This window comes from Eleginops maclovinus, chromosome 4, assembly GCF_036324505.1.
Source record: "Eleginops maclovinus isolate JMC-PN-2008 ecotype Puerto Natales chromosome 4, JC_Emac_rtc_rv5, whole genome shotgun sequence".
Classification (NCBI taxonomy): domain Eukaryota; kingdom Metazoa; phylum Chordata; class Actinopteri; order Perciformes; family Eleginopidae; genus Eleginops; species Eleginops maclovinus.
In genome coordinates, this window is record NC_086352.1 from 3,575,781 (window position 1) to 3,600,925 (window position 25,145).

General features: G+C 42.7%; 3 protein-coding genes across 16 annotated transcripts in view; 2 read left to right on the forward strand and 1 right to left on the reverse strand.

Annotated features, from left to right (window-relative positions):
- Positions 1 to 1,920: 1,920 nt before the first annotated feature.
- Positions 1,921 to 7,696, reverse strand: LOC134863211 (photoreceptor outer segment membrane glycoprotein 2-like). Of its 3 annotated transcripts, XM_063881586.1 has the most exons (5): positions 7,580 to 7,696; positions 7,077 to 7,196; positions 5,131 to 6,026; positions 3,542 to 3,788; positions 1,921 to 2,482 (listed from the first exon to the last, which is right to left on the reverse strand). In XM_063881586.1, the coding sequence occupies exons 3-5, from the start codon at positions 5,709 to 5,711 to the stop codon at positions 2,249 to 2,251; spliced, it is 1,062 nt and encodes a 353-aa protein (XP_063737656.1). In that variant the 5' UTR covers positions 5,712 to 6,026; positions 7,077 to 7,196; positions 7,580 to 7,696; the 3' UTR covers positions 1,921 to 2,248. The 3 variants fall into 3 exon arrangements, with proteins under 3 accessions (XP_063737656.1, XP_063737657.1, XP_063737655.1); XM_063881587.1 differs by lacking the exon at positions 7,580 to 7,696 and having other exon boundaries at positions 7,081 to 7,423; XM_063881585.1 differs by lacking the exon at positions 7,580 to 7,696 and having other exon boundaries at positions 7,077 to 7,423.
- Positions 3,846 to 7,447, forward strand: LOC134862635 (histidine-rich glycoprotein-like). The gene is made up of 3 exons (XM_063880643.1): positions 3,846 to 3,890; positions 3,946 to 6,219; positions 7,038 to 7,447. Exons 1-2 carry the CDS (start codon positions 3,846 to 3,848, stop codon positions 5,017 to 5,019), a joined length of 1,119 nt encoding a protein of 372 aa, XP_063736713.1. The 3' UTR covers positions 5,020 to 6,219; positions 7,038 to 7,447.
- A 5,744-nt stretch (positions 7,697 to 13,440) lies between the features above and the next one.
- Positions 13,441 to 25,145, forward strand: part of cdc42bpb (CDC42 binding protein kinase beta (DMPK-like)) — a 46,136-nt gene continuing 34,431 nt past the window's right edge. For 5 of the 12 annotated variants that reach the window (XR_010165630.1, XR_010165631.1, XM_063881554.1 and 2 more), the window contains exons 1-6: positions 13,442 to 13,704; positions 14,680 to 14,849; positions 15,448 to 15,539; positions 20,961 to 21,044; positions 21,139 to 21,234; positions 22,698 to 22,846. Coding sequence is in view for 10 of the 12 variants with exons in the window: in XM_063881554.1 (XP_063737624.1) it covers positions 14,681 to 14,849; positions 15,448 to 15,539; positions 20,961 to 21,044; positions 21,139 to 21,234; positions 22,698 to 22,846 (590 nt within the window). In the remaining 2 variants the exon portion in view is untranslated. Of the gene's footprint in view, positions 13,705 to 14,679; positions 14,850 to 15,447; positions 15,540 to 20,960; positions 21,045 to 21,138; positions 21,235 to 22,697; positions 22,847 to 25,145 lie in introns of those variants that run through there. The other 7 variants (XM_063881557.1, XM_063881559.1, XM_063881558.1 and 4 more) reach the window with 3 other exon arrangements.

The following is a 25,145-nucleotide window of genomic DNA, read 5'->3' on the forward strand; positions in this document are numbered from 1 at the left end:
TATATCAGTATGTAGTGTCTCTACTTTAAAGAGTCCTCTCCTGCTGATGTTCAGGTGTATATCAGTATGTAGTGTCTCTACTTTAAAGAGTCCTCTCCTGCTGATGTTCAGGTGTATATCAGTATGTAGTGTCTCTACTTTAAAGAGTCCTCTCCTGCTGATGTTCAGGTGTATATCAGTATGTAGAGTCTCTACTTTAAAGAGTCCTCTCCTGCTGATGTTCAGGTGTATATCAGTATGTAGAGTCTCTACTTTAAAGAGTCCTCTCCTGCTGATGTTCAGGTGTATATCAGTATGTAGAGTCTCTACTTTAAAGAGTCCTCTCCTGCTGATGTTCAGGTGTATATCAGTATGTAGTGTCTCTACTTTAAAGAGTCCTCTCCTGCTGATGTTCAGGTGTATATCAGTATGTAGTGTCTCTACTTTAAAGAGTCCTCTCCTGCTGATGTTCAGGTGTATATCAGCATGTAGTCTCTACTTTAAAGAGTCCTCTCCTGCTGATGTTCAGGTGTATATCAGTATGTAGAGTCTCTACTTTAAAGAGTCCTCTCCTGCTGATGTTCAGGTGTATATCAGCATGTAGTCTCTACTTTAAAGAGTCCTCTCCTGATGATGTTCAGGTGTATATCAGTATGTAGCGTCTCTACTTTAAAGAGTCCTCTCCTGCTGATGTTCAGGTGTATATCAGTATGTAGTGTCTCTACTTTAAAGAGTCCTCTCCTGCTGATGTTCAGGTGTATATCAGTATGTAGCGTCTCTACTTTAAAGAGTCCTCTCCTGCTGATGTTCAGGTGTATATCAGTATGTAGCGTCTCTACTTTAAAGAGTCCTCTCCTGCTGATGTTCAGGTGTATATCAGTATGTAGAGTCTCTACTTTAAAGAGTTCTCATACTGCCTGTGCTGTAGCACCTCTTTTCACCCTCTGTATGAAACCAGAGCCCAGTCTGCTCTGATTGGTTAGCTGGCCGGCTCTGTTGTGATTGAGCAACAGCTTACAGATGTCCCACCCATGACGGTCCGAACACACCGGACGCGGTGCGATTACATGTGAAATCAATGTAAAGACGCGGAGAGGCACAAATTCGCTCTCGCGGCGCACGCATGAAGCAGATGCCGCGCCGTGAATGACGCGTCTGAAGGGGGTCACGTCAATCGCGAGTGTTATCGCGTTAACCAATCAGCGGTACGGTTCTCAGCCTGCCGTCACTGACGTTGCATCAGAAAACCAAAACAGCCGTTAGCATGCAGAGCCCCAACTCCTCATATCTGTTCAGAAACTGGAGAAACGTTATACATGTACACAGCACAGACTGTCTGTGGCGTGGTGAATACAGTCCCTGCTTTATTTGTGTCTGCATGATGTTGTTGTGAGAGAGGACGGAGCAGCGTAAGCTCAGCCTGACCCATCCGACCTCCACTCAGAAAACACACATTTCAAAGGGTTTTCCGTCTGCCGTGATCAGACGTTAAAGCACTAATTCATGGTTTTTACAAACCGGTATCAGCGAGTGGTTAGTGCGGCATTATTATTAAACGTGTGGTACAATCAGGGTAAGATACGTTCATGTGGATGTAGTTAGTACCGTAGTATTGAATGGCACGGGTACACAACTGACAGCCGCGGTGAAACTTGAGCGATAAGAGCGATGCGACTATTCGCATGTGTCCGGTGTGAACGCACCATTAGTCTATCACGTACAATATGTTGGGACGCTAGCCAATAGGAGCGCGAGTGTTCCATAGTGATGTCACTATGTTCCAGAAGTAAACAAAGGAGTCCAGTGGGAACAAAACAGTTTTTGTGTTTCCTGGCAGAGTGAAGCTGGTGCTAATGCATTAAAACATCAAACCAACACTGATAGTAAAAAACAGGAAGCAGTAACTCAGACACACAATCTTGATAAAGTCAAACCGTTTATTTTCCGTAACGCTGCAGTCATTGTGCTAATGCTACAGATGTTGTTTGCTAACCCTCATACATGAGGTCAACCATCTCCTTATATCTCATATCCCTGTGGGAGCTAACATGCTAACAACAACCTGAGTCTTCTTAAATCATCGTTTCCGTGTCTGAAGGCTGCATTGCATTCAGGGTCAGCGCAGCCTTTAAACCTGTGGTGCATTCAGGTTCAATGCAGCATCTCAGGAGTGTTTAAACCCGCTGTTTGTCAGGATCCACACAGCATCTCTGGAGTGTTTAAACTGGCTGTGTGTCAGGGTCAACGTAGGCCTTAAACCTGAGGTGCGTCAGGTGCTAGCAGGGATCTGGTGCTGGGAGGGCACTTCATTTTGGGTGGCGGTTGGGGGAGTGTTGATGTTGGGGTCCTGGTCTCCATTGTAACACTTCCCCAGGTTCTTGATGACGCTGACAGTGAAGCTACTCTCCAGGATCCAGCCAGACGAGTCCAAGTCCGGATCCCCGAGACGCAGAACGTCCTCCATCGCCGTCTGCAGGTACCTGACCCCCGTCAGGACCAGCAGCTGAGGGGGAAACCACATCCTGTTTACTGGAGCAGGAGCTCTTACAGTGGGGGTGAACCACATTCTGTTTACTCGAGCAGGATTACTAACAGTGGGGGGGCAACCGAATCCTGTTTACTGGAGCAGGACCACTTACGGGGGCGGGGGGGCATACACTTCCTGTTGGCTTCTTAAGTCCATAAATAAACATCTAGAGTATATCTTTAAAACAAAGAAGAAAAGTGTTGTTTAATGCATTAGTGCCGAGTCATGGTTACTGCATTAGTGCCGAGTCATGGTTACTGCATTAGTGCCGAGTCATGGTTACTGCATTTGTGCTGAGTCATGGTTACTGCATTAGTGCCGAGTCAGTCATGGTAACTGCATTAGTGCCGAGTCATGTTTAATGCATTAGTGCCGAGTCATGGTTACTGCATTAGTGCCGAGTCATGGTTAGTGAGTTGGTACTGAGTCATGTGTAATGAATTAGTGCCGAGTCATGGTTACTGCATTAGTGCCGAGTCATGGTTACTGCATTAGTGCATAGTCATGGTTACTGCATTAGTGCTGAGTCATGGTTAATGCATTAGTGCTGAATCATGGTTAATGTATTAGTGCTGAGTCATGGTTAGTGAGTTGGTACTGAGTCATGTGTAATGAATTAGTGCCGAGTCATGGTTACTGCATTAGTGCCGAGTCATGGTTAATGGCATTAGTGCTGAGTCATGGTTAGTGTATTAGTGCTGAGTCATGGTTAGTGTATTTGTGCTGAGTCATGGTTCATACATTAAAGCAGGGGTGTCCAAAGTACGGCCCGCAGGCCATTTTGGCCCACAAACTAAACTTCATATATTACCTCTAAACTTCGATATTCACCTCTATAAGTGGCCCAGCTCTCTGATATTTTTCTGTATGTGGCCCTCGGTGAAAAAAGTTTGGACACCCCTGCATTAAAGCGAGACCATCCTCTCAGTAAACAGTCTGCAGTTATAGTATTGCAGTACCCAGAGGGGGACGAAGTACTTCAGTAAAAGTAGAAATGAAAAGTCTTAGGTGAGAAATGGTAGGGTGGGATTGTACCTCAAACAGCCAGATCAGCATTACGGTGAAGCCAATGGTCTGCAGGATGCCGGTGTAGTGGTCCATAAGCGCCAGCCGGCAGCCCACCCCCCACTGGTTCAGCTGCTGGCTGCGCTGCCCGTAGTTGAAGTGTTTGGAAGCGTCCCGGAGCTGTGTCTGGATGCAGGGCCGCGGAGATGCAGGACTGCAGCAGCTGAACGGGACGCTGTCCTGCAGGAACTGCCCCCCAATGTTACTCCTGAGGCGGCTGCACGACGCACAGTGGTTTGAGTTAATTGAAAATTACAGATTATTAAAAGAAGAGATGAAGAGAAAAACACAAAGTCTTAGAATCTGTGATGTGTTTAAGGTCTGTTTAAGGTCTCTGACTACAGAGGCCTGCACTATAGAGACCTGTACTACAGAGACCTGCCCTACAGAGACCTGCCCTACAGAGGCCTGTACTACAGAGACCTGTACTACAGAGACCTGCCCTACAGAGGCCTGCACTACAGAGACCTGTACTACAGAGACCTGCCCTACAGAGGGCTGCACTACAGAGACCTGCCTACAGAGACCTGCCCTACAGAGACCTGTACTACAGAGGCCTGCACTACAGAGACCTGCACTACAGAGGCCTGCACTACAGAGACCTGTACTACAGAGACCTGTACTACAGAGACCTGTACTACAGAGACCTGCCCTACAGAGGCCTGCACTACAGAAACCTGTACTACAGAGACCTGTACTACAGAGGCCTGCACTACAGAGACCTGCCCTACAGAGGGCTGCACTACAGAGACCTGCCCTACAGAGACCTGCACTACAGAGACCTGCCCTACAGAGACCTGCCCTACAGAGACCTGCACTACAGAGACCTGCACTACAGAGACCTGCCCTACAGAGGCCTGTACTACAGAGACCTGCCCTACAGAGACCTGCCCTACAGAGACCTGCACTACAGAGACCTGCACTACAGAGATCTGCCCTACAGAGGCCTGCCCTACAGAGGCCTGCCCTACAGAGACCTGCCCTACAGAGACCTGCACTACAGAGACCTGCACTACAGAGGCCTGCCCTACAGAGGCCTGCCCTACAGAGATCTGCCCTACAGAGACCTGCACTACAGAGGCCTGCCCTACAGAGGCCTGCCCTACAGAGATCTGCCCTACAGAGGCCTGCACTACAGAGACCTGCCCTACAGAGATCTGCCCTACAGAGACCTGCACTACAGAGACCTGCACTACAGAGACCTGCCCTACAGAGGCATGCCCTACAGAGGCCTGCACTACAGAGACCTGCACTACAGAGGCCTGCACTACAGAGACCTGCACTACAGAGACCTGCACTACAGAGACCTGCACTACAGAGGCCTGCCCTACAGAGGCCTGCCCTACAGAGGCCTGTACTGCAATCTGAACTCAACTGATCCTTCTCCAAAAGGGAGGTCCATCTCAACCCGAAGACTAACCAGGAGGTCCCCCTTTTGGCTTTGTTAGCCAACATTAAATTAAGGAGCTGGATCCCAAACTGTAGGCCTTGCTGCAAGCCTCGCATGATGTGGCTCCAAAAGAAGGACCAGGTTCTAGTGAAAACTATAGGAGACTTACTCCACCACACTGCTGCTGGTCATGTCTAGGTAGCGGTTGCTGATCCACTGGACCTGGAACCAGTCCCGGTACCCAGCATTCCCACAGCACTGAAACTGGATCTGAAGCATGTCCACGGTCTTCTTCAAGTAGCAGCGGCCCGGCGTGTCCGTGTCCTTGTAAAATCGCATGGCGTTCTGCAGGCCCAGCAACAGCGAGTCCTCCAGATGGCTGCGTATGCCGTAGCACATGAGCGCCCCGCCCAGGACGCAGGTGGTGAAACAGAATGTGCAGACCACGTAGGGCATCAGGACCAGCTTCCAGCGCAGGAACCTGTTGCTGTCGGCGCAGTCCAGGCAAATCTTTCCCCCCAGGAAGTTGATGCAGCAAGCCGCCAGTCCGGTGCTGATCAGCATGTTCGGCACATAGAGGATCCCCGGCCCCGACATCACTTCCTGCCACTTCTGAATCTCCACTTTTAAGAACAGGCCGAGTCCGAAAAGGATGGCCCCCATCAGGACGGAGACCCAATTGAGCAGCCAGAGGACCTCAGCCAGCTTCTCCCGCTCTGCCTTGGTGAAGGTCCGCTTCCCGACTGCCATGTGAGATCCACTTCCTGTGTGGATCACGTCCTGGCCGCCGAAAACATTGCTGACAATAGAGTGCTTTAAGGCGCAGTTCCACCCTAGACAGGGGGTGCCTTCACAATGCCTCTCTCTGGAGGTGAACAGGTCTTCCCCGCTCCATGATGAGGTTTCTTTGTGTCCTTCAATCAGGTTTCACATCCTGTTGCCCATTTTTGGAAGTTCCTCGATTGACTCAGGAGGAACAGGCCTCCCATCCAGTCCACATGAGTCTGAGAGGGCCCAGGGTCCAGGGTTCAGGGTCCGGGGTTCATAGTTCTGATAGTTTATTACCTGTGTACAGGAAATAAAGACAGACTTTACCTGGGGACAGGAAATGGACACGTCCACTGCAGTGTCTCTCGGCACAGGTTTTGCTGCAGAGTTTGAAGCGTCTGCTAGCTTGCGCTGCTAATCTGCTTACAGCTAATCAGCCTTGTAATACCCCCCCCTTCCTCCCCCCCAGCAGCACCATCACATGTAACAGGTGTGTATATATGTATTATACACAGCTGTTACATGTGATGGTGCACACTGTATATATACTGTATGTATACTGTATATATACAGTATATATACAGTATATATACAGTATATATACTGTATATATACTGTATATATACTGTATATATACTGTATATATACAGTATGTATACAGTATATATACTGTATATATACTGTATATATACTGTATATATACAGTATGTATATATACAGTATGTATATATACAGTATGTATATATACTGTATATATACAGTATATATACTGTATATATACAGTATATATACTGTATATATACAGTGTATATATACAGTATATATACTGTATATATACAGTATATATACAGTATATATACTATACTGTATATATACACTGTATATATACAGTATATATACAGTATATATACTGTATATATACTGTATATATACTGTATATATACAGTATATATACAGTATGTATATATACAGTATGTATATATACAGTATGTATATATACTGTATATATACAGTATGTATACTGTATATACAGTATATACAGTATATATACTGTATATATACAGTATATATACTGTATATATACTGTATATACAGTATATATACAGTATATATACTGTATAGTATAGATATTTTATATATAAACACCTTATATATGGTATAGAGTAAATGAATAAAAGAGTAAATGAATACATATTTCATAAGTATGTATTTATTACATTTTAATAAATGAAATATTGAATAAATATGTATTCATTAAAACAAATTATTAAATATTTATTTGTATTTATTCTGAAATCTAAACATCAGAAAACATGCTGTGATGACGTCAGAATCGGTGGTCTGTACCAACCCCTCTGTCAATCACGGCTTGACGTCATGTATCCAGAGCGTTTCCTGTGTACGAGGGCGGGGCTTCCGTGTTCGTCAGGGAGACAGGCGAGTCATTTCCGGGAGAGGGATTTCATCCTTCAAAGTAAAAGCATGTACATTGTGTTATGAAGTATAAACAATATTGAAAGATTATGATAACTGTACTCTCACTGTCAAATTCTATAAAACAATAAAACAGGTTATTCTTTATTGTTGAGAAAATGTTCTTTTTCTACATTTTTTTTACATGTTTAGTTTTTTATTCATTTATTTTAATAAATGTCCTTCCATTATTTTTTTTCCACCTAAATTGATTTTCTAATAAATGAGTTCTTTATTTATCTTTATTCATCTTGTTTTTGTTCCTTATTTATTTATTCTTTATTTTATTTATAACTTTAAAACTAATGAATATTTTCAGATGTTTTTAAATGTGAATCATTCAACCTCCCCGGAAGTGCGCCCCCGGTGAAACCTACCCGTGGCCAAACGGTGGTACTGCAGCTTCTGTGACGTCATTTTGGCCCAGAAATACTTCTCCCCATTGGCTTACATTGGGAAAATATGTATGCAAGTCAGAGGATCATTATATTTAAGCTAAATAAATGTGGCGGAGTGGATCACGGAGTGACTGACAGTGAGCGACACACACACACACACACACACACACACACACACACACACACACACACACACACACACACACAGCGACCAAACATTTCCTGCTCCCTTTCGGTAGTAAGTGTATTATTCTGCTCCTATACATATAAAGGGACTACAGAATAACTATATAATAGCCCAACAGGGCAACTGGTTTATTAATTCACTCTCAAGCGAGTCTACATTCAGCATGACCTACGTGCATCTCACGTTCCACTCTCACTCAGGTGTCACACTCAAACAGGTCCGTGTGGACACAATTACTATTGTTACATCCTTTCTCTTTTTTCTTTCTTAATTAACTGTCAAAAATGCACACAATACAAATGATCCCTGCATGACAGAACTAATGAATTACTCATGAAAAACTACTCCTCTTAACCGGAGTGATATTCCTTGTTAACACACTCACATTTGATGAGATCAAAACACAGATCAACATTTTCCTTTTTTTTTTCTTTCTCAGTTACACAGTGTCTGTTTCACTGGATTTTCTATTTCAGTCTAAACCTATGACTACACACATTACTAAAACATGTGGTGCTTTTCTTAACTTTTTTCTTTAGTCCATGAGTGGTCCACAACTATTAGTTCACAAAGTCTTTGTAACGTTGTGGCTTCACCACTGTGCGACCAGCCCTTGTGGTCACAGGCAGGACCTCGTCCCCAGGTGAGTCTGTGTCAGCCATGTCTGCGGCTGTGTGTGGTTCAGGAACAGTCTGTGGAGGAACAACAACAGTCTCTAAGTCTATACACTCAGTAAGGGTCTGTCCGTGAGCACGCCTGAGGTGTTTGCGATTCCTCCGCAGAACACCACCAGACTGCAGCTGGACTTCGTAGGATCTCGCATCCACAGCCCTCAGAACTTTGCCTAGTCTCCAGAGAGTATGAGGTCCAAATGGCTGTATTCGCACACAGTCCCCTGGTTTCAATGAGTCCAGATCTCTGGCTGATCTGTTGTAGTAGGCAGACTGACGTAGTTGGTTACTTCTTAGTCCTTGCTGCACCTGTTCGACCTTTGGCTGCAGAAGGCTTGCTTTTGTAGGCAGTAGTGTTCTGGTGCGGCGACTGAGAAGTCTTTGTGCTGGACTGGTGTCCAGGCCTTGTGATGGTGTGTTCCTGTGATCCAAAAGAGCAAGGTAAGGATCCTGTCCAGCCATTTTAGCTTTGTTCAAAAGTCTCTTGGCTGTTTTGACGGCTGATTCCGCTTTGCCATTGCTCTGGGCGTATCCAGGTGACGAAGTCTTATGCAGGAATTCCCACCGTTCGCTGAATCTTTGGAATTCTTGTGATGAGTATTGTGGTCCGTTGTCTGAGATGACAACATCAGGGGTGCCTTGTCTGGCAAAATGGGCTTTCAGTTTCCTTATCACAGTTGTAGATTTTGTGTCTGAGAGATAATCTATTTCCCAGAAATTTGAATAGTAATCTACAGTGATGAGATAGTCCTTGTTGTCAAAAGAAAACAAATCTGTGCCTACTTTAGCCCATGGTCTGTTTGGCATTTCATGTGAGATCAGTGTTTCTTTTTGTTGCTTATAGTCCACTGACCTGCAAATGTCACACTTGGCTACATAGGTCTTGATCTGGTCATTCATGCCTGGCCAGTATATGCACTCTCTGGCTCTTCGTAGGCATCCTTCTATCCCCAGATGAGAGGAGTGTAGACGGCACGTGATCTCTCTTCTTAGCGCATCAGGTATGACAACACGTTCGCCCCGAAACACTATTCCATCTTGGTGACTCAGTTCATCCTGGAATGAAAAGTATGATCTGATTTCGCTTGGTGTCTTCGATTTGTCATTTGGCCATCCCTGTTGCATGGTTTCAATGAGTTTCTGCAGAGTCAAATCCTGTGTCGTTACTGAGCGGATTGAACTGAGGCTGTCAGCCGAGATGGGTACATGCTGCAACATATTAACAGTCTCTATTTCAGCTTCCACTGAGCCAAAGGATGAACACTCAGGAAGGTACGCTCGGCTCAAGGTGTCTGCTAACACCATATCTTTTCCTGGTAAGTACACAACATCAACATCATACTTTTGAATACGCATCATCATTCTTTGTAGTCTTTTTGGTGCACTCAATAGTGGCTTTCTCACTATGTTCTCTAAAGGTTTGTGGTCACTTTGTACAGTAACCTTGCGTCCATATGTGTACTGATGGAATTTCTCCAAACTGAAAATCATTGCTAAGAATTCCTTCTCTATTTGGGCATAGCCCTTCTCTGTCTGTGTGAGTGCTCTGCTTGCAAATGCTATGGGCTTACCCCTCTGAATCAGTGCTGCGCCCAAACCTGTGTCTGAGGCATCACACTGCACAGTCAATTCCTCCTCTGGGCTGTAGTACTTCAGTACCGGTGTGCTTGAAATAGTCTCTTTTATTTTGAGAAACGCCTTGTCATGCTCCTCTGTCCAATTCCATTCACAGTCTTTGTGTGTCAGCTGCCTGAGTGGCTGACAGTGGTCAGAGAGATGAGGACAGAACTTAGCCAGGTAGTTCACCATACCCAAGAGCCTCTGAACTGCTTTCACATCTGTTGGTTTTGGCATTTGGTCAATGGCACGTACTTTTTCCGGATGTATCCTTAGACCATTCGCTGTCAGGAGATGTCCTATGTAAGTAGTCTCCTTTTCTCTCAGCTTGAACTTGTCTGCATTCAGTTTAATGTTCTTTTGACTGCATCTATTCAGAAACAGTCTCAATTTCTCATCGTGGTCTCGCTGTGCCATTTCCTGTGTCTCACCTTGTCCTGTGATCAGCACATCGTCAGCAATGATGTACAGACCCGGCAGATCATCCAATACCTGTGTGAGCTTGCGCTGAAAGACCTCTGGTGCAGGGCTGACCCCCATTGGAAGCCTCAGCCATCGGTATCGTCCAAATGGTGTAGCAAATGTAGTCAGAAAGCTTGACTCTTCATCTAATTTCACATGCCAGAAACCACTTTTAACATCACAAACTGTAAACACTTTAGCTTTAGCCAGATCGGGGAGAATGTCCTCAATCGTCTGCAATGGGAAGTGGCTACGCTTCAGTGCTTTGTTCAAGGGTCTTGGATCGATACATATCCGTGGCTTCCCATTCTGTTTTTGGACAACCACCATTCCGTTAATCCAGTCTGTGCTGCATTCTACAGGGGTGATGATTCCTCTGCGCTGTAGGTCTTGAAGTTCGGCCTTCAGTGGTTTCATCATGGCAACTGGCACCCGCCTCTTTGGCAGCTGCACAGGTTTCACTGTGTCATCTATCTCCAGCTTATAATCTCCTTCAAGGCAGCCATCACCCTTGAACACGTCAGCATACTCTGCTTGTATCTGCTCCATTGTCCATTGGCCCCTTGTAGTCTTCACTTCTGGCACTGCTGTAACTATGCTGTCAATTGCCATAATATTTTCATAGTACACTTTAATCAGCTGCATGCCCTCACTGGCCCTCTTGCCAAGCAGTGGCACTGGCCCTCCTTCATCCACCACCTGGAACTCCAACTGATACAGCTTTTGGTTTCTGGGATTTCTCAGCTTCAGTTTGCATCTTCCCAGTGGCTTAAGCTTGCTCTTGTTGTACATCACTAGTACACTCTTTGTGTCTTCAATTTTTGTATTCGAATCCAGCAGATCGATTGGAATTATATTACAAGTGGCACCACAGTCTATTTGGAAGTTCACAGTCTTTTTCCCCAAAAGCATTCCAGCAAAAAGCTGCGTGTTGTGTCGTTTATCAGAGTCTACTGAACTCACTGTCTCTATCTTTTCTTCAGTTACACAGAGAATTTCGTCAAACTCATCACTCTCCTGTTCTGCTACATTGTGCACTTGTTTTTTTTCTCTGTTCCCATTCTCTTGGTTGCTGACTTGCTTTACATTTAGCTGCAAAATGATTCTCTTTGCCACACTTTTTGCATGTCTTACCGTATGCTGGGCATTTCTGCTTGCTTCTCTCATGTGATTTGCCACAAAATGTACAGTCCACTTTATCTGCTTGGTGTTTGAAGTGTCCTGGTCTTTGTATTGCATGCACCTCCTCCACTTTAGGTCCGGAGATGGTTTTAACGTTCTCCCCGCGACAATTCCGCGGCTCTACACAATTGAATGCATGTGTCGAGCGTCATGGTCTTCTCGCGGAGCAACCGCTCCCTCATGCTGACGTTGTTGATTCCACACACGATCCGATCCCGAATGAGTGAGTCTCGTAAAGTCCCAAAGTTGCACGTCTTTGCAAACACTCTCAGGTCCGTGACATAACAGTCTATAGGTTCACTCGAGCCTTGGTTTCTCGAGAAAAAACGATAACGTTCCACAGTCTCGTTGACACTCGGATTGCAGTACGCCTCCATTTTATCAAGAACGTCCTTCATTTTCCAATCTGCCTTCGCGGTCTCACCCATTAGTGTGTCCAACAGCTCTCTCCCACTCTCTCCAATGAGATAACTGAAAAGTTTCACCGTTTTCTTTTCGTCGTCGTCCACGGTTAAATCCGCATACAGCATAAACTCTTCCCTCCAGGTCTTCCATGACTTCGAGAGATTTCCTGAGTCCATGCATAACTGTTGGGGAGGTTTCAGTCCTTCCATTCTGGGTGGTGGTATGCTAATCTCTAGCTAACTTCTCAACTAGCGTTCTTCCCGCGAAGCTGATAACGCTCTAACTTGAAGTAGACACTAGACAACCTGGTCAAGTCCGTGACCGCTGCCACCATGTATTATTCTGCTCCTATACATATAAAGGGACTACAGAATAACTATATAATAGCCCAACAGGGCAACTGGTTTATTAATTCACTCTCAAGCGAGTCTACATTCAGCATGACCTACGTGCATCTCACGTTCCACTCTCACTCAGGTGTCACACTCAAACAGGTCCGTGTGGACACAATTACTATTGTTACAGTAAGTAAATCATGGCTTCGACTCCACTAAACATCCCTTTTTCCTCTCGTTTCTGTAGCGCGACCATGAGTGCACGTTTGTTCGTCTACACTTCTATAAACACGCATTCACACTATGATCCGCTGCTTACAGGACAGCAGGTGGAGAGCGGCGGTTTTCGCCGTCTCCCCAACGAGGGAGTATTTTGAAAAGACGGAGGAGCATCACTTCCGTTGTATCACTCCCCAGTATGAACTCTTTGTAAGTCCTTATTTAAATCTTTAAGGTGTAAACGTTTATAAAAGTCTCTAAAATCTGAATCCAGAGGTATTTACTCTCCATTCATCAGACTGACATAGAGGCGGGGCTAAAGGGAAACTCCACTGCGCATGCTCTGAGCCCACATCCTGGTACTTTCTCAATCTCTAATCTCAGTTCTGGCTTCATGTGAGTAGCTTCATAGGAATGAACGAGACGAACAAAACTCTGTTATATATACTTGATATATATCATAACATATGTATTTACTTCAAAGGTGATATTATGGACGCAGATTTTAGTATTACAGTTAATTTAATTTTCATAAAGAGAGCCGGGTTGATTTTCGAAATTAAAACAATATTGACACATTATCAAAAACATTATGAAAAAATGCAATCAAAAGTAATTGTGAAACAGATATTTAATCTGAAATATGAAACCGTTCATTTTGAATGTGTGTTACCTCACATGAGGTAAGATAAAAAGAGGAATGAACGGAGCCCCTCCTCCCTCTCGTTGTTGGGTCTTTTATTTTGAAAGTCAGTGTGACCGGAAGTGTGTTTGTGTGTCTGCACCTCCCAGATCAGCCATATTCCTCCAGAAACCCTCCTGATCCCGGTGATCCCGGTACTGACGGGTACAGACGGTTCCTCCCGGTGAAGAGAGACATGTTCCCGCGCTGAAGCCCCGCCCCGCTCTGACCCAGAGACCGGATTACAGACACGGGGCCGCAGCGGCTCCCTGACCGGAGGAGCGTCACCGACACCGGGACTCCCGGACCACCGAAACCCCGGAGCTAACGAGCTGCTAACTGAGGTAATGACGGTTCCTCCCGGTTCCTTCGGGCTATGTCAGCGGTCAGGAGAGAAAATTAGTACATTTGGTTGACTACTGCACTTCGGTACACATCGGAGCTACTTCGAGTATTTCCATGTATGCCAGAGGTGAGACAAGTACTCTGGTAGATCTGGTACTTGAGTAAAAGTAGAAGCTGTGTGTGTGTGTGTGTGTGTGTGTGTGTGTGTGTGTGTGTGTGTGTGTGTGTGTGTGTGTGTGTGTGTGTGTGTGTGTGTGTGTGTGTGTGTGTGTGTGTGTGTGTGTGTGTTCTACTTTGTAATGATTATATTTCTGTCTCTTTCTGATCGTCAGACCGCTCTGCAGTACCTGTACTGTCACTGCTGTCACCTGGCTCTATCACACTGCTTTATACACCCAGAAGTACTCTTACTGTACTTTGTCCAGATGGATGTGTACTGCTGTACTTTATTCTATAAGTACTCTTACTGTACTTTGTGTATTTATATCTCGGATATTTGATGCCTTTACTGCAACTGTGGACATGTCCCTCTGAGCGACACAGGGATTCTGATTCTGATAAAACATTGAACTATTCAAGTAAAGTACAAGTACCTTTGATGTGTGCTGAAGTATAGAACTTAAGTATTTGTACTAGTGACTTTACACCTGGTTTAATCTTAAAAAATAATCAGAAGTTTTGCTTCAAAATCTAAATTCATAAAGTACCCAGTAAATATGGGAAAATAAATATATTGCAGTAAAAGTACAAAAGGAGCATTAAACAGAGATGGGAAGTAACTAAGTACTTTTACTCAAGTACTGTACTTAAATACACATCTGAGGTACTTGTACTTTACTTGAGTATTTCAACGTTATGCTACATGGTACCTAAGTACCATTGTCCATGCAGAGGCAGTACTTGTACCACAGTATGTTTACCCTGTGGTACTGCAGTACAGGTAGTACTTGTGGTAAAGTGTGGTTGTGCTGCAGGATGTCGGCGGCGGCCCGGCTGAAGGTTCTGGAGGACCTGCTGCTGCAGCAGAAGGCTGCGGGCTGCCTCAGTGTGGAGGCCCTGCTGGACCTGCTGCTCTGCTTCTACACCGAGTGCAGCAGCTGCCCCCTGAAGAGGGAGAAGCACGTCAGCGACTTCCTGCAGTGGGGTGAGAATATACATGTACATGTATTTGTATATATATATGTATATGTACAAATATACATGTACATGTATTTGTATATATATATGTATATGTACAAATATACATATATATGTATATATACAAATATACGGTATAAAAGTCATTTCTTCATTTCTACATATTACATATACGGTTCATATGCCGCTGTGGGGATCATCTAACCCCAACACACTGTGGATATATGAACCGCCGTTAGGTGTGTGTGTGTGTGTGTGTGTGTGTGTGTGTGTGTGTGTGTGTGTGTGTGTGTGTGTGTGTGTGTGTGTGTGTGTGTGTGTGTGTGTGTGTGTGTGTGTGTGTGTGTGTGTGTGTGACCCAGATAAATGAGCAGCACAGTCTGTAGGGTCCTAGTGCCCCCTGGCTCTTATTATTATTCATAATCAGAGGACTATCGAGATCCGATTCGTATATTATAATCAGACCCGGCAGCAGACATACATCTCAGGGCAGACCTGTGTCATATATATGTGTGTATACACATGTCATATCTGTGTCGTATGAGTGTATTATTAGTCAGTTGCTTGTATGGCAGTTTATCTATGTGTATGCTGTGTGCTCTCAGTGAAGCCGTTCACCACCACGGTGAAGGACCTGCGTCTGCACCGAGATGACTTTGAGATGCTGAAGGTGATTGGACGAGGAGCATTTGGAGAGGTGAGACTTCCTGTTGACCTCTGACCCCCCCACCAACCCTCCACCTCCTCCTCCACAGACGTTCACTGTGGAGGAGGAGGTGGAGGGGTTGGAGAATGAACAGGAAATGTTTCCAGTGAAATGTGGCTCTGCACTTCCTGTTTACAACAGTCCACTTCCTGTCTGTTTCCTCTGTGCCTCCCTCAGGAGCTCAGGCTTCTTTAAATAAACTTTATTGAAACAGAACATAATAATACATCTGCAGTTGTTAGAGGGAGGTGATCCATAGTGATCCACAGTGATCCACAGTGATTCAGAGTGATTCAGAGTGATCCATAGTGATCCACAGTGATCCACAGTGATCCACAGTGAGCCATAGTGATCCATAGTGATTCATAGTGATTCATAGTGATCCATAGTGATTCATAGTGATCCATAGTGATCCACAGTGATCCAGAGTGATCCACAGTGATCCACAGTGAGCCATAGTGATCCATAGTGATTCATAGTGATCCATAGTGATTCAGAGTGATTCAGAGTGATTTAGTGATTCATAGTGATCCATAGTGATCCAGAGTGATCCATAGTGATCCACAGTGAGCCATAGTGAGCCATAGTGATCCATAGTGATTCATAGTGATCCATAGTGATTCATAGTGATTCATAGTGATTCATAGTGATCCATAGTGATCCATAGTGATCCATAGTGATTTAGTAATCCATAGTGATTCATAGTGATCCATAGTGATCCATAGTGATTCATAGTGATCCATAGTGATCCATAGTGATTCATAGTGATCCATAGTGATCCATAGTGATCCGTAGTGATTTAGTAATCCATAGTGATTCATAGTGATCCATAGTGATCCATAGTGATTCATAGTGATTTAGTAATCCATAGTGATCCATAGTGATCCATAGTGATTCATAGTGATCCATAGTGATCCATAGTGATCCATAGTGATTCATAGTGATCCATAGTGATTCATAGTGATCCATAGTGATTCATAGTGATTTAGTAATCCATAGTGATCCATAGTGATCCATAGTGATTCATAGTGATCCATAGTGATTCATAGTGATTCATAGTGATCCATAGTGATTCATAGTGATCCATAGTGATTCATAGTGATTCATAGTGATCCATAGTGATCCATAGTGATTCATAGTGATCCATAGTGATTCATAGTGATCCATAGTGATTCGTAGTGATCCATAGTGATCCATAGTGATTTAGTAATCCATAGTGATTCATAGTGATCCATAGTGATTCATAGTGATCCATAGTGATTCATAGTGATCCATAGTGATTCGTAGTGATTCATAGTGATTCATAGTGATCCATAGTGATCCATAGTGATCCATAGTGATTCATAGTAATCCATAGTGATTCATAGTGATCCATAGTGATCCATAGTGATCCATAGTGATCCATAGTGATTCATAGTGATCCATAGTGATCCATAGTGATTCATAGTGATCCATAGTGATTCATAGTGATCCATAGTGATTTAGTAATCCATAGTGATTCATAGTGATCCATAGTGATTCATAGTGATCCATAGTGATCCATAGTGATCCATAGTGATTCATAGTGATCCATAGTGATTCATAGTGATCCATAGTGATTTAGTAATCCATAGTGATCCATAGTGATCCATAGTGATCCATAGTGATTCATAGTGATCCATAGTGATCCATAGTGATTCATAGTGATTCATAGTGATCCATAGTGATTCATAGTGATCCATAGTGATCCATAGTGATCCATAGTGATTTAGTAATCCATAGTGATTCATAGTGATCCATAGTGATCCATAGTGATTCATAGTGATCCATAGTGATCCATAGTGATCCGTAGTGATTTAGTAATCCATAGTGATTCATAGTGATCCATAGTGATCCATAGTGATTCATAGTGATTTAGTAATCCATAGTGATCCATAGTGATCCATAGTGATTCATAGTGATCCATAGTGATCCATAGTGATCCATAGTGATTCATAGTGATTTAGTAATCCATAGTGATCCATAGTGATCCATAGTGATCCATAGTGATTCATAGTGATCCATAGTGATTCATAGTGATTCATAGTGATCCATAGTGATTCATAGTGATCCATAGTGATCCATAGTGATTCATAGTGATTCATAGTGATCCATAGTGATCCATAGTGATTCATAGTGATCCATAGTGATTCATAGTGATCCATAGTGATTCGTAGTGATCCATAGTGATCCATAGTGATTTAGTAATCCATAGTGATTCATAGTGATCCATAGTGATTCATAGTGATCCATAGTGATCCATAGTGATTCATAGTAATCCATAGTGATTCATAGTGATCCATAGTGATCCATAGTGATCCATAGTGATCCATAGTGATTCATAGTGATCCATAGTGATCCATAGTGATTCATAGTGATCCATAGTGATTCATAGTGATTCATAGTGATTTAGTGATCCATAGTGATTCATAGTGATCCATAGTGATCCATAGTGATTCATAGTGATTCATAGTGATCCATAGTGATTCATAGTGATTCATAGTGATTTATTGATCCATAGTGATCCATAGTGATTTATTGATCCATAGTGATTCATAGTGATTTATTGATCCATAGTGATCCATAGTGATTTATTGATCCATAGTGATTCATAGTGATTTAGTGATCCATAGTGATTCATAGTGATCCATAGTGATTCATAGTGATTCATAGTGATCCATAGTGATCCATAGTGATTTAGTAATCCATAGTGATTCATAGTGATCCATAGTGATCCATAGTGATCCATAGTGATCCATAGTGATTCATAGTGATCCATAGTGATTTAGTAATCCATAGTGATTCATAGTGATCCATAGTGATTCATAGTGATCCATAGTGATCCATAGTGATTTAGTAATCCATAGTGATTCATAGTGATCCATAGTGATCCATATTGATTTGTAATGATCCATAGTGATTCATAGTGATTCATAGTGATCCATAGTGATCCATAGTGATTCATAGTGATTCATAGTGATCTATAGTGATCCATATTGATTTGTAATGATCCATAGTGATTCATAGTGATTCATAGTGATTCATAGTGATCCATAGTGATCCATAGTGATTCATAGTGATTCATAGTGATCTATAGTGATCCATATTGATTTGTAATGATCCATAGTGATTCATAGTGATTTAGTAATCCATAGTGATCCATATTGATTTGTAATGATCCATAGTGATCCATAGTGATTCATAGTGATCCACAGTGATCCATATTGATTTGTAATGATCCATAGTGATTCATAGTGATCCATAGTGATCCATATTGATTTGTAATGATCCATAGTGATCCATAGTGATTCATAGTGATCCATAGTGATTCATAGTGATTTAGTGATCCATAGTGATTCATAGTGATCCATAGTGATCCATAGTGATTCATAGTGATCCATAGTGATTCATAGTGATCCATAGTGATTCATAGTGATTCATAGTGATTCATAGTAATCCATAGTGATCCATAGTGATCCATAGTGATCCATAGTGATTCATAGTGATTTAGTGATCCATAGTGATTCATAGTGATCCATAGTGATCCATAGTGATTCATAGTGATCCATAGTGATTCATAGTGATCCATAGTGATTCATAGTGATCCATAGTGATCCATAGTGATTCATAGTGATTTAGTAATCCATAGTGATCCATAGTGATCCATAGTGATTTAGTGATCCATAGTGATTCATAGTGATCCATAGTGATCCATAGTGATCCATAGTGATCCATAGTGATTCATAGTGATCCGTAGTGATCCGTAGTGATTCGTAGTGATCCGTAGTGATCCGTAGTGATTCGTAGTGATCCGTAGTGATCCGTAGTGATCCGTAGTGATTCGTAGTGATCCGTAGTGATCCGTAGTGATCCGTAGTGATCCGTAGTGATTCGTAGTGATCCATAGTGATCCATAGTGATTCATAGTGATCCATAGTGATCCATAGTGATCCATAGTGATCCATAGTGATTTATAGTGATTTATAGTGATTTATAGTGATCCATAGTGATCCATAGTGATTCATAGTGATCCATAGTGATCCATAGTGATCCATAGTGATCCATATTGATTCATAGTGATCCATAGTGATTTATAGTGATTCATAGTGATCCATAGTGATCCATAGTGATCCATAGTGATTTATAGTGATTTATAGTGATTTATAGTGATTTATAGTGATTCATAGTGATCCATAGTGATCCATAGTGATCCATAGTGATTTATAGTGATTTATAGTGATTCATAGTGATCCATAGTGATTCATAGTGATCCATAGTGATCCATATTGATCCATATTGATTCATAGTGATCCATAGTGATCCATAGTGATCCATAGTGATTTATTGATCCATAGTGATTCATAGTGATCCATAGTGATTCATAGTGATCCATAGTGATCCATAGTGATCCATAGTGATCCATAGTGATTCATAGTGATTCATAGTGATCCATAGTGATCCATAGTGATTCATAGTGATCCATAGTGATCCATAGTGATCCATAGTGATTCATAGTGATTTAGTGATCCATAGTGATTCATAGTGATCCATAGTGATCCATATTGATTCGTAATGATTCATAGTGATCCATAGTGATCCATAGTGATTCATAGTGATTTATTGATCCATAGTGATTCATAGTGATCCATAGTGATCCATAGTGATCCATAGTGATTCATAGTGATCCATATTGATTCGTAATGATTCGTAATGATTCATAGTGATCCATAGTGATCCATAGTGATTCATAGTGATCCATAGTGATCCATAGTGATTCATAGTAATCCATAGTGATCCATAGTGATTCATAGTGATCCATAGTGATTCATAGTGATCCATAGTGATCCATATTGATTCGTAATGATCACTTCTGAGGAACACAGGAGAGTCAGTCAGGGCTTAATGTGAGAACACGCACATCCACATACCTGAGAGAGGTGAGTCACTGCCACACCTGTGTGTGTTCTTATATTATGATCTCTGCTGCCGCCTCACACACCACGCAGGATAAACCGCATTACCCACAAACCAGTGCTGCAGTGACGTCACTGATGAAGCCCTGACTGACTCTCCTGTGTTCCTCAGAAGTGAACATTACAAATCATTACGAATCACTATGGATCACTGTGGATCACTATGGATCACTGTGGATCACTGTGAATCTGTGTGTGTGTGTGTGTGTGTGTGTGTGTGTGTGTGTGTGTGTGTCACATACCTGCTGTGTTTTCTAACCTTTTCCTACACAGATTCAGTTTGCTGTCAGTCTGTGAGGAATGTATAGTTATTATGAAAATAACAGGAATAATAATATAGAGTGGTTTGACTCAGATTACATTTCTAGAACAAACATTTGTATTATTTAATAATAAGTGTGTTAACGTCTGTGTGTCTCAGGTTGCCGTGGTGAAGATGAAGCACACCGAGAGAGTTTACGCCATGAAGATCCTCAACAAGTGGGAGATGCTGAAGAGAGCGGAGGTGAGTCTGTTAGCATGTTGCTTCTGACATGCTAACATTAGCGTGTTGCTTCTGACATGCTAACATTAGCGTGTTGCTTCTGACATGTGTGCAGACGGCGTGTTTTCGAGAGGAGCGGGATGTCCTGGTCAGAGGAGACAGTCAGTGGATCACTACGCTGCACTACGCCTTCCAGGATGACAACTACCTGGTGAGTACTACCCATACTCCTAGTAATACTGCTCATACTAGTGTACTAGTATAACATATACAGTACACATCAGTGTCCATATTCTCCTGCAGTGTATGATATATATATATATATATGTACACTGCCCGGCCAAAAAAAAGGTCCCCCTCTAATACGTTGGACCGCCTTCAGCTTTACGGGACACATTCGCTGTGGCATCGTTTCCACAAGCTTCTGCAACGTCTCAACCAGAGGTGGGACCAAGTCACTGTTTGGCAAGTCACAAGTCAGTCCCAAGTCTTAGCAGTCAAATCCAAGTCAAGTCCCAAGTAAGGACAGAGAAGGGCAAGTTGAGTCCAAGTCCGAGTCCCGATCTTTTTCAAATCCTGAACAAGTCATCATGTACTCTTCACTTCATATTGCAAATATTAGACTATGGATCATAATTTGAACACATCAGTCTAAGCTGCAGTCTCATTTTATACAGATTGAAATATGTTCAGTGTTTCTGTACTGAAATCTTTTACGATATACACATGCGCCCTAAGACCTTCAAAGTATCTCAGAGAAGAAGGGAGAGTGAACATTGGGTTTGAATTGTATTAGCACGGAAGGCACCAAAGTGACCATAAAGTTAGTAAAGCGCCTCGACCAGTGAGGCATATGAGCTGAGTGGATGTCTGGAAGCAGTGCGTGTGTGTGTGTGTGTGTGTGTGTGTGTGTGTGTGACAGAGAGAGACATGCGGACTGGACGGACAGCTCTCGACTAGGCTTCCGTTCCGCGGTGCAACAGCATATTTTCCGTAGGTGAGAATCATGAATATGAACGAGGGGAAAGCCGGGGATAATCCGATCACGTTGGTTAAGTCCCTGATCCAATCCAAAAAGGCCAAACTCCGCCACGTGATTGCATCGCTCGCGCTCGCCTGCCGGCTCTCGCCCTTTTTTTCGGGGCTTCGCAAGTTGGCATTGCAGGGAAGGATGTCCGTGATCAGGAACTGTAGTTTTTGACTCGAGACATGTCAAGTCATTAGAAGTAAAAGAGGCAATGTCCGAGTCAAGTCTCGAGTTAATAGTATTCAAGTCGAGGGGGGGCCGATCCATGTGTGAAATGATGTCTCATGCTCTCTGAACCACTCTCTCAAGGTCTGAGCCCGATGGATCCTGGCATTGTCCTCTTGGAACATGCCGGCTCCATCAGGGGAGAAGAGATCCATGGATGGAATAACCTGTCCTTCAGGATATTCAGGGAGTCAGCTGACCTCATTCTTTGGGTTGCTGAACCTAGAGCAGACCAGCTGCAGCAGCCCCAGATCATAGCCCTGCCCCCACAGGCTGGGGACCTGTCTTTTGGCCGGGCAGTGTGTATATGTATTGGTGTATTGTTGGAGGAGCTGCTGTGCATATGGTGATACAGCCTTTGAACTTACTGCTGGTTATCATAATACTGCAAATATTTATACAACATACCTGTGTATTTGCAGTACCTGGTGATGGATTACTACGTGGGGGGGGACCTGCTGACACTGCTCAGTAAGTTTGAGGATCGACTTCCCGAAGACATGTCCAAGTTCTACCTCGCTGAGATGGTGCTGGCCATCCACTCCATCCACCAGCAGAACTACATCCACAGGTACAAATACTGCAGTACTGCGAGTACTACATCCACAGGTACAAATACTGCAGTACTGCGAGTACTACATCCACAGGTACAAATACTGCAGTACTGCGAGTACTACATCCACAGGTACAAATACTGCAGTACTGCAAGTACTACATCCACAGGTACAAATACTGCAGTACTGCGAGTACTACATCCACAGGTACAAATACTGCAGTACTGCGAGTACTACATCCACAGGTACAAATACTGCAGTACTGCGAGTACTACATCCACAGGTACAAGTACAAATACTGCAGTACTGCGAGTACTACATCCACAGGTACAAATACTGCAGTACTGCGAGTACTACATCCACAGGTACTAATACTGCAGTACTGCAAGTACTACATCCACAGGTACTAATACTGCAGTACTGCAAGTACTACATCCACAGGTACTAATACTGCAGTACTGCAAGTACTACATCCACAGGTACAAATACTGCAGTACTGCGAGTACTACATCCACAGGTACAAATACTGCAGTACTGCGAGTACTACATCCACAGGTACTAATACTGCAGTACTGCGAGTACTACATCCACAGGTACTAATACTGCAGTACTGCGAGTACTACATCCACAGGTACAAATACTGCAGTACTGCGAGTACTACATCCACAGGTAAAAGTACAAATACTGCAGTACTGCGAGTACTACATCCACAGGTACAGATACTGCAGTACTGCGAGTACTACATCCACAGGTACAAGTACAAATACTGCAGTACTGCAAGTACTACATCCACAGGTACAAATACTGCAGTACTGCAAGTACTACATCCACAGGTACAAATACTGCAGTACTGCGAGTACTACATCCACAGGTACAAATACTGCAGTACTGCAGTATTTGTACCTAGGGTAGTACACACATGGTTATGTGTTAATGGTTTTGTGTTGATGGTTATGTGTTGATGGTTTTGTGTTGATGGTTATGTGTTGATGGTTTTGTGTTGATGGTTTTGTGTTAATGGTTATGTGTTAATGGTTATGTGTTAATGGTTTTGTGTTGATGGTTATGTGTTAATGGTTTTGTGTTAATGGTTTTGTGTTAATGGTTATGTGTTAATGGTTATGTGTTGATGGTTTTGTGTTAATGGTTTTGTGTTAATGGTTATGTGTTGATGGTTTTGTGTTGATGGTTTTGTGTTAATGGTTATGTGTTAATGGTTATGTGTTAATGGTTTTGTGTTGATGGTTATGTGTTAATGGTTTTGTGTTGATGGTTATGTGTTGATGGTTTTGTGTTATGGTTTTGTGTTAATGGTTATGTGTTAATGGTTTTGTGTTGATGGTTTTGTGTTGATGGTTATGTGTTGATGGTTTTGTGTTGATGGTTATGTGTTGATGGTTATGTGTTGATGGTTATGTGTTGATGGTTTTGTGTTGATGGTTATGTGTTGATGGTTTTGTGTTGATGGTTATGTGTTAATGGTTATGTGTTATGGTTTTGTGTTGATGGTTTTGTGTTGATGGTTATGTGTTAATGGTTATGTGTTAATGGTTTTGTGTTGATGGTTATGTGTTGATGGTTTTGTGTTGATGGTTATGTGTTAATGGTTTTGTGTTGATGGTTATGTGTTGATGGTTATGTGTTAATGGTTTTGTGTTGATGGTTATGTGTTGATGGTTATGTGTTAATGGTTTTGTGTTGATGGTTATGTGTTGATGGTTATGTGTTAATGGTTATGTGTTGATGGTTATGTGTTAATGGTTTTGTGTTGATGGTTATGTGTTAATGGTTTTGTGTTAATGGTTTTGTGTTGATGGTTATGTGTTGATGGTTATGTGTTGATGGTTATGTGTTAATGGTTTTGTGTTGATGGTTATGTGTTAATGGTTTTGTGTTAATGGTTTTGTGTTGATGGTTATGTGTTGATGGTTATGTGTTGATGGTTTTGTGTTGATGGTTATGTGTTGATGGTTTTGTGTTGATGGTTATGTGTTAATGGTTATGTGTTGATGGTTATGTGTTGATGGTTATGTGTTGATGGTTATGTGTTGATGGTTTTGTGTTGATGGTTATGTGTTGATGGTTTTGTGTTGATGGTTATGTGTTGATGGTTTTGTGTTGATGGTTATGTGTTAATGGTTATGTGTTGATGGTTATGTGTTGATGGTTATGTGTTGATGGTTATGTGTTGATGGTTATGTGTTGATGGTTATGTGTTGATGGTTATGTGTTGATGGTTTTGTGTTAATGGTTATGTGTTGATGGTTTTGTGTTGATGGTTTTGTGTTGATGGTTATGTGTTAATGGTTTTGTGTT

Bases quoted from the DNA above. Each gene is read 5' to 3' on its own strand.
- LOC134862635 (XM_063880643.1), top strand. From the start codon at position 3,846: ATGAAGAGAAAAACACAAAGTCTTAGAATCTGTGATGTGTTTAAG. The intron at 3,891-3,945 runs GTCTGTTTAAGG...CCTGTACTACAG, and splicing joins GAATCTGTGATGTGTTTAAG to AGACCTGCCCTACAGAGACC.
- LOC134863211 (XM_063881586.1), bottom strand. From the start codon at position 5,711: ATGGCAGTCGGGAAGCGGACCTTCACCAAGGCAGAGCGGGAGAAGCTG. The intron at 3,789-5,130 runs GTAAGTCTCCTA...TGCGTCGTGCAG, and splicing joins ACCAGCAGCAGTGTGGTGGA to CCGCCTCAGGAGTAACATTG. The intron at 2,483-3,541 runs GTACAATCCCAC...TTTCCCCCTCAG, and splicing joins TGCTGATCTGGCTGTTTGAG to CTGCTGGTCCTGACGGGGGT.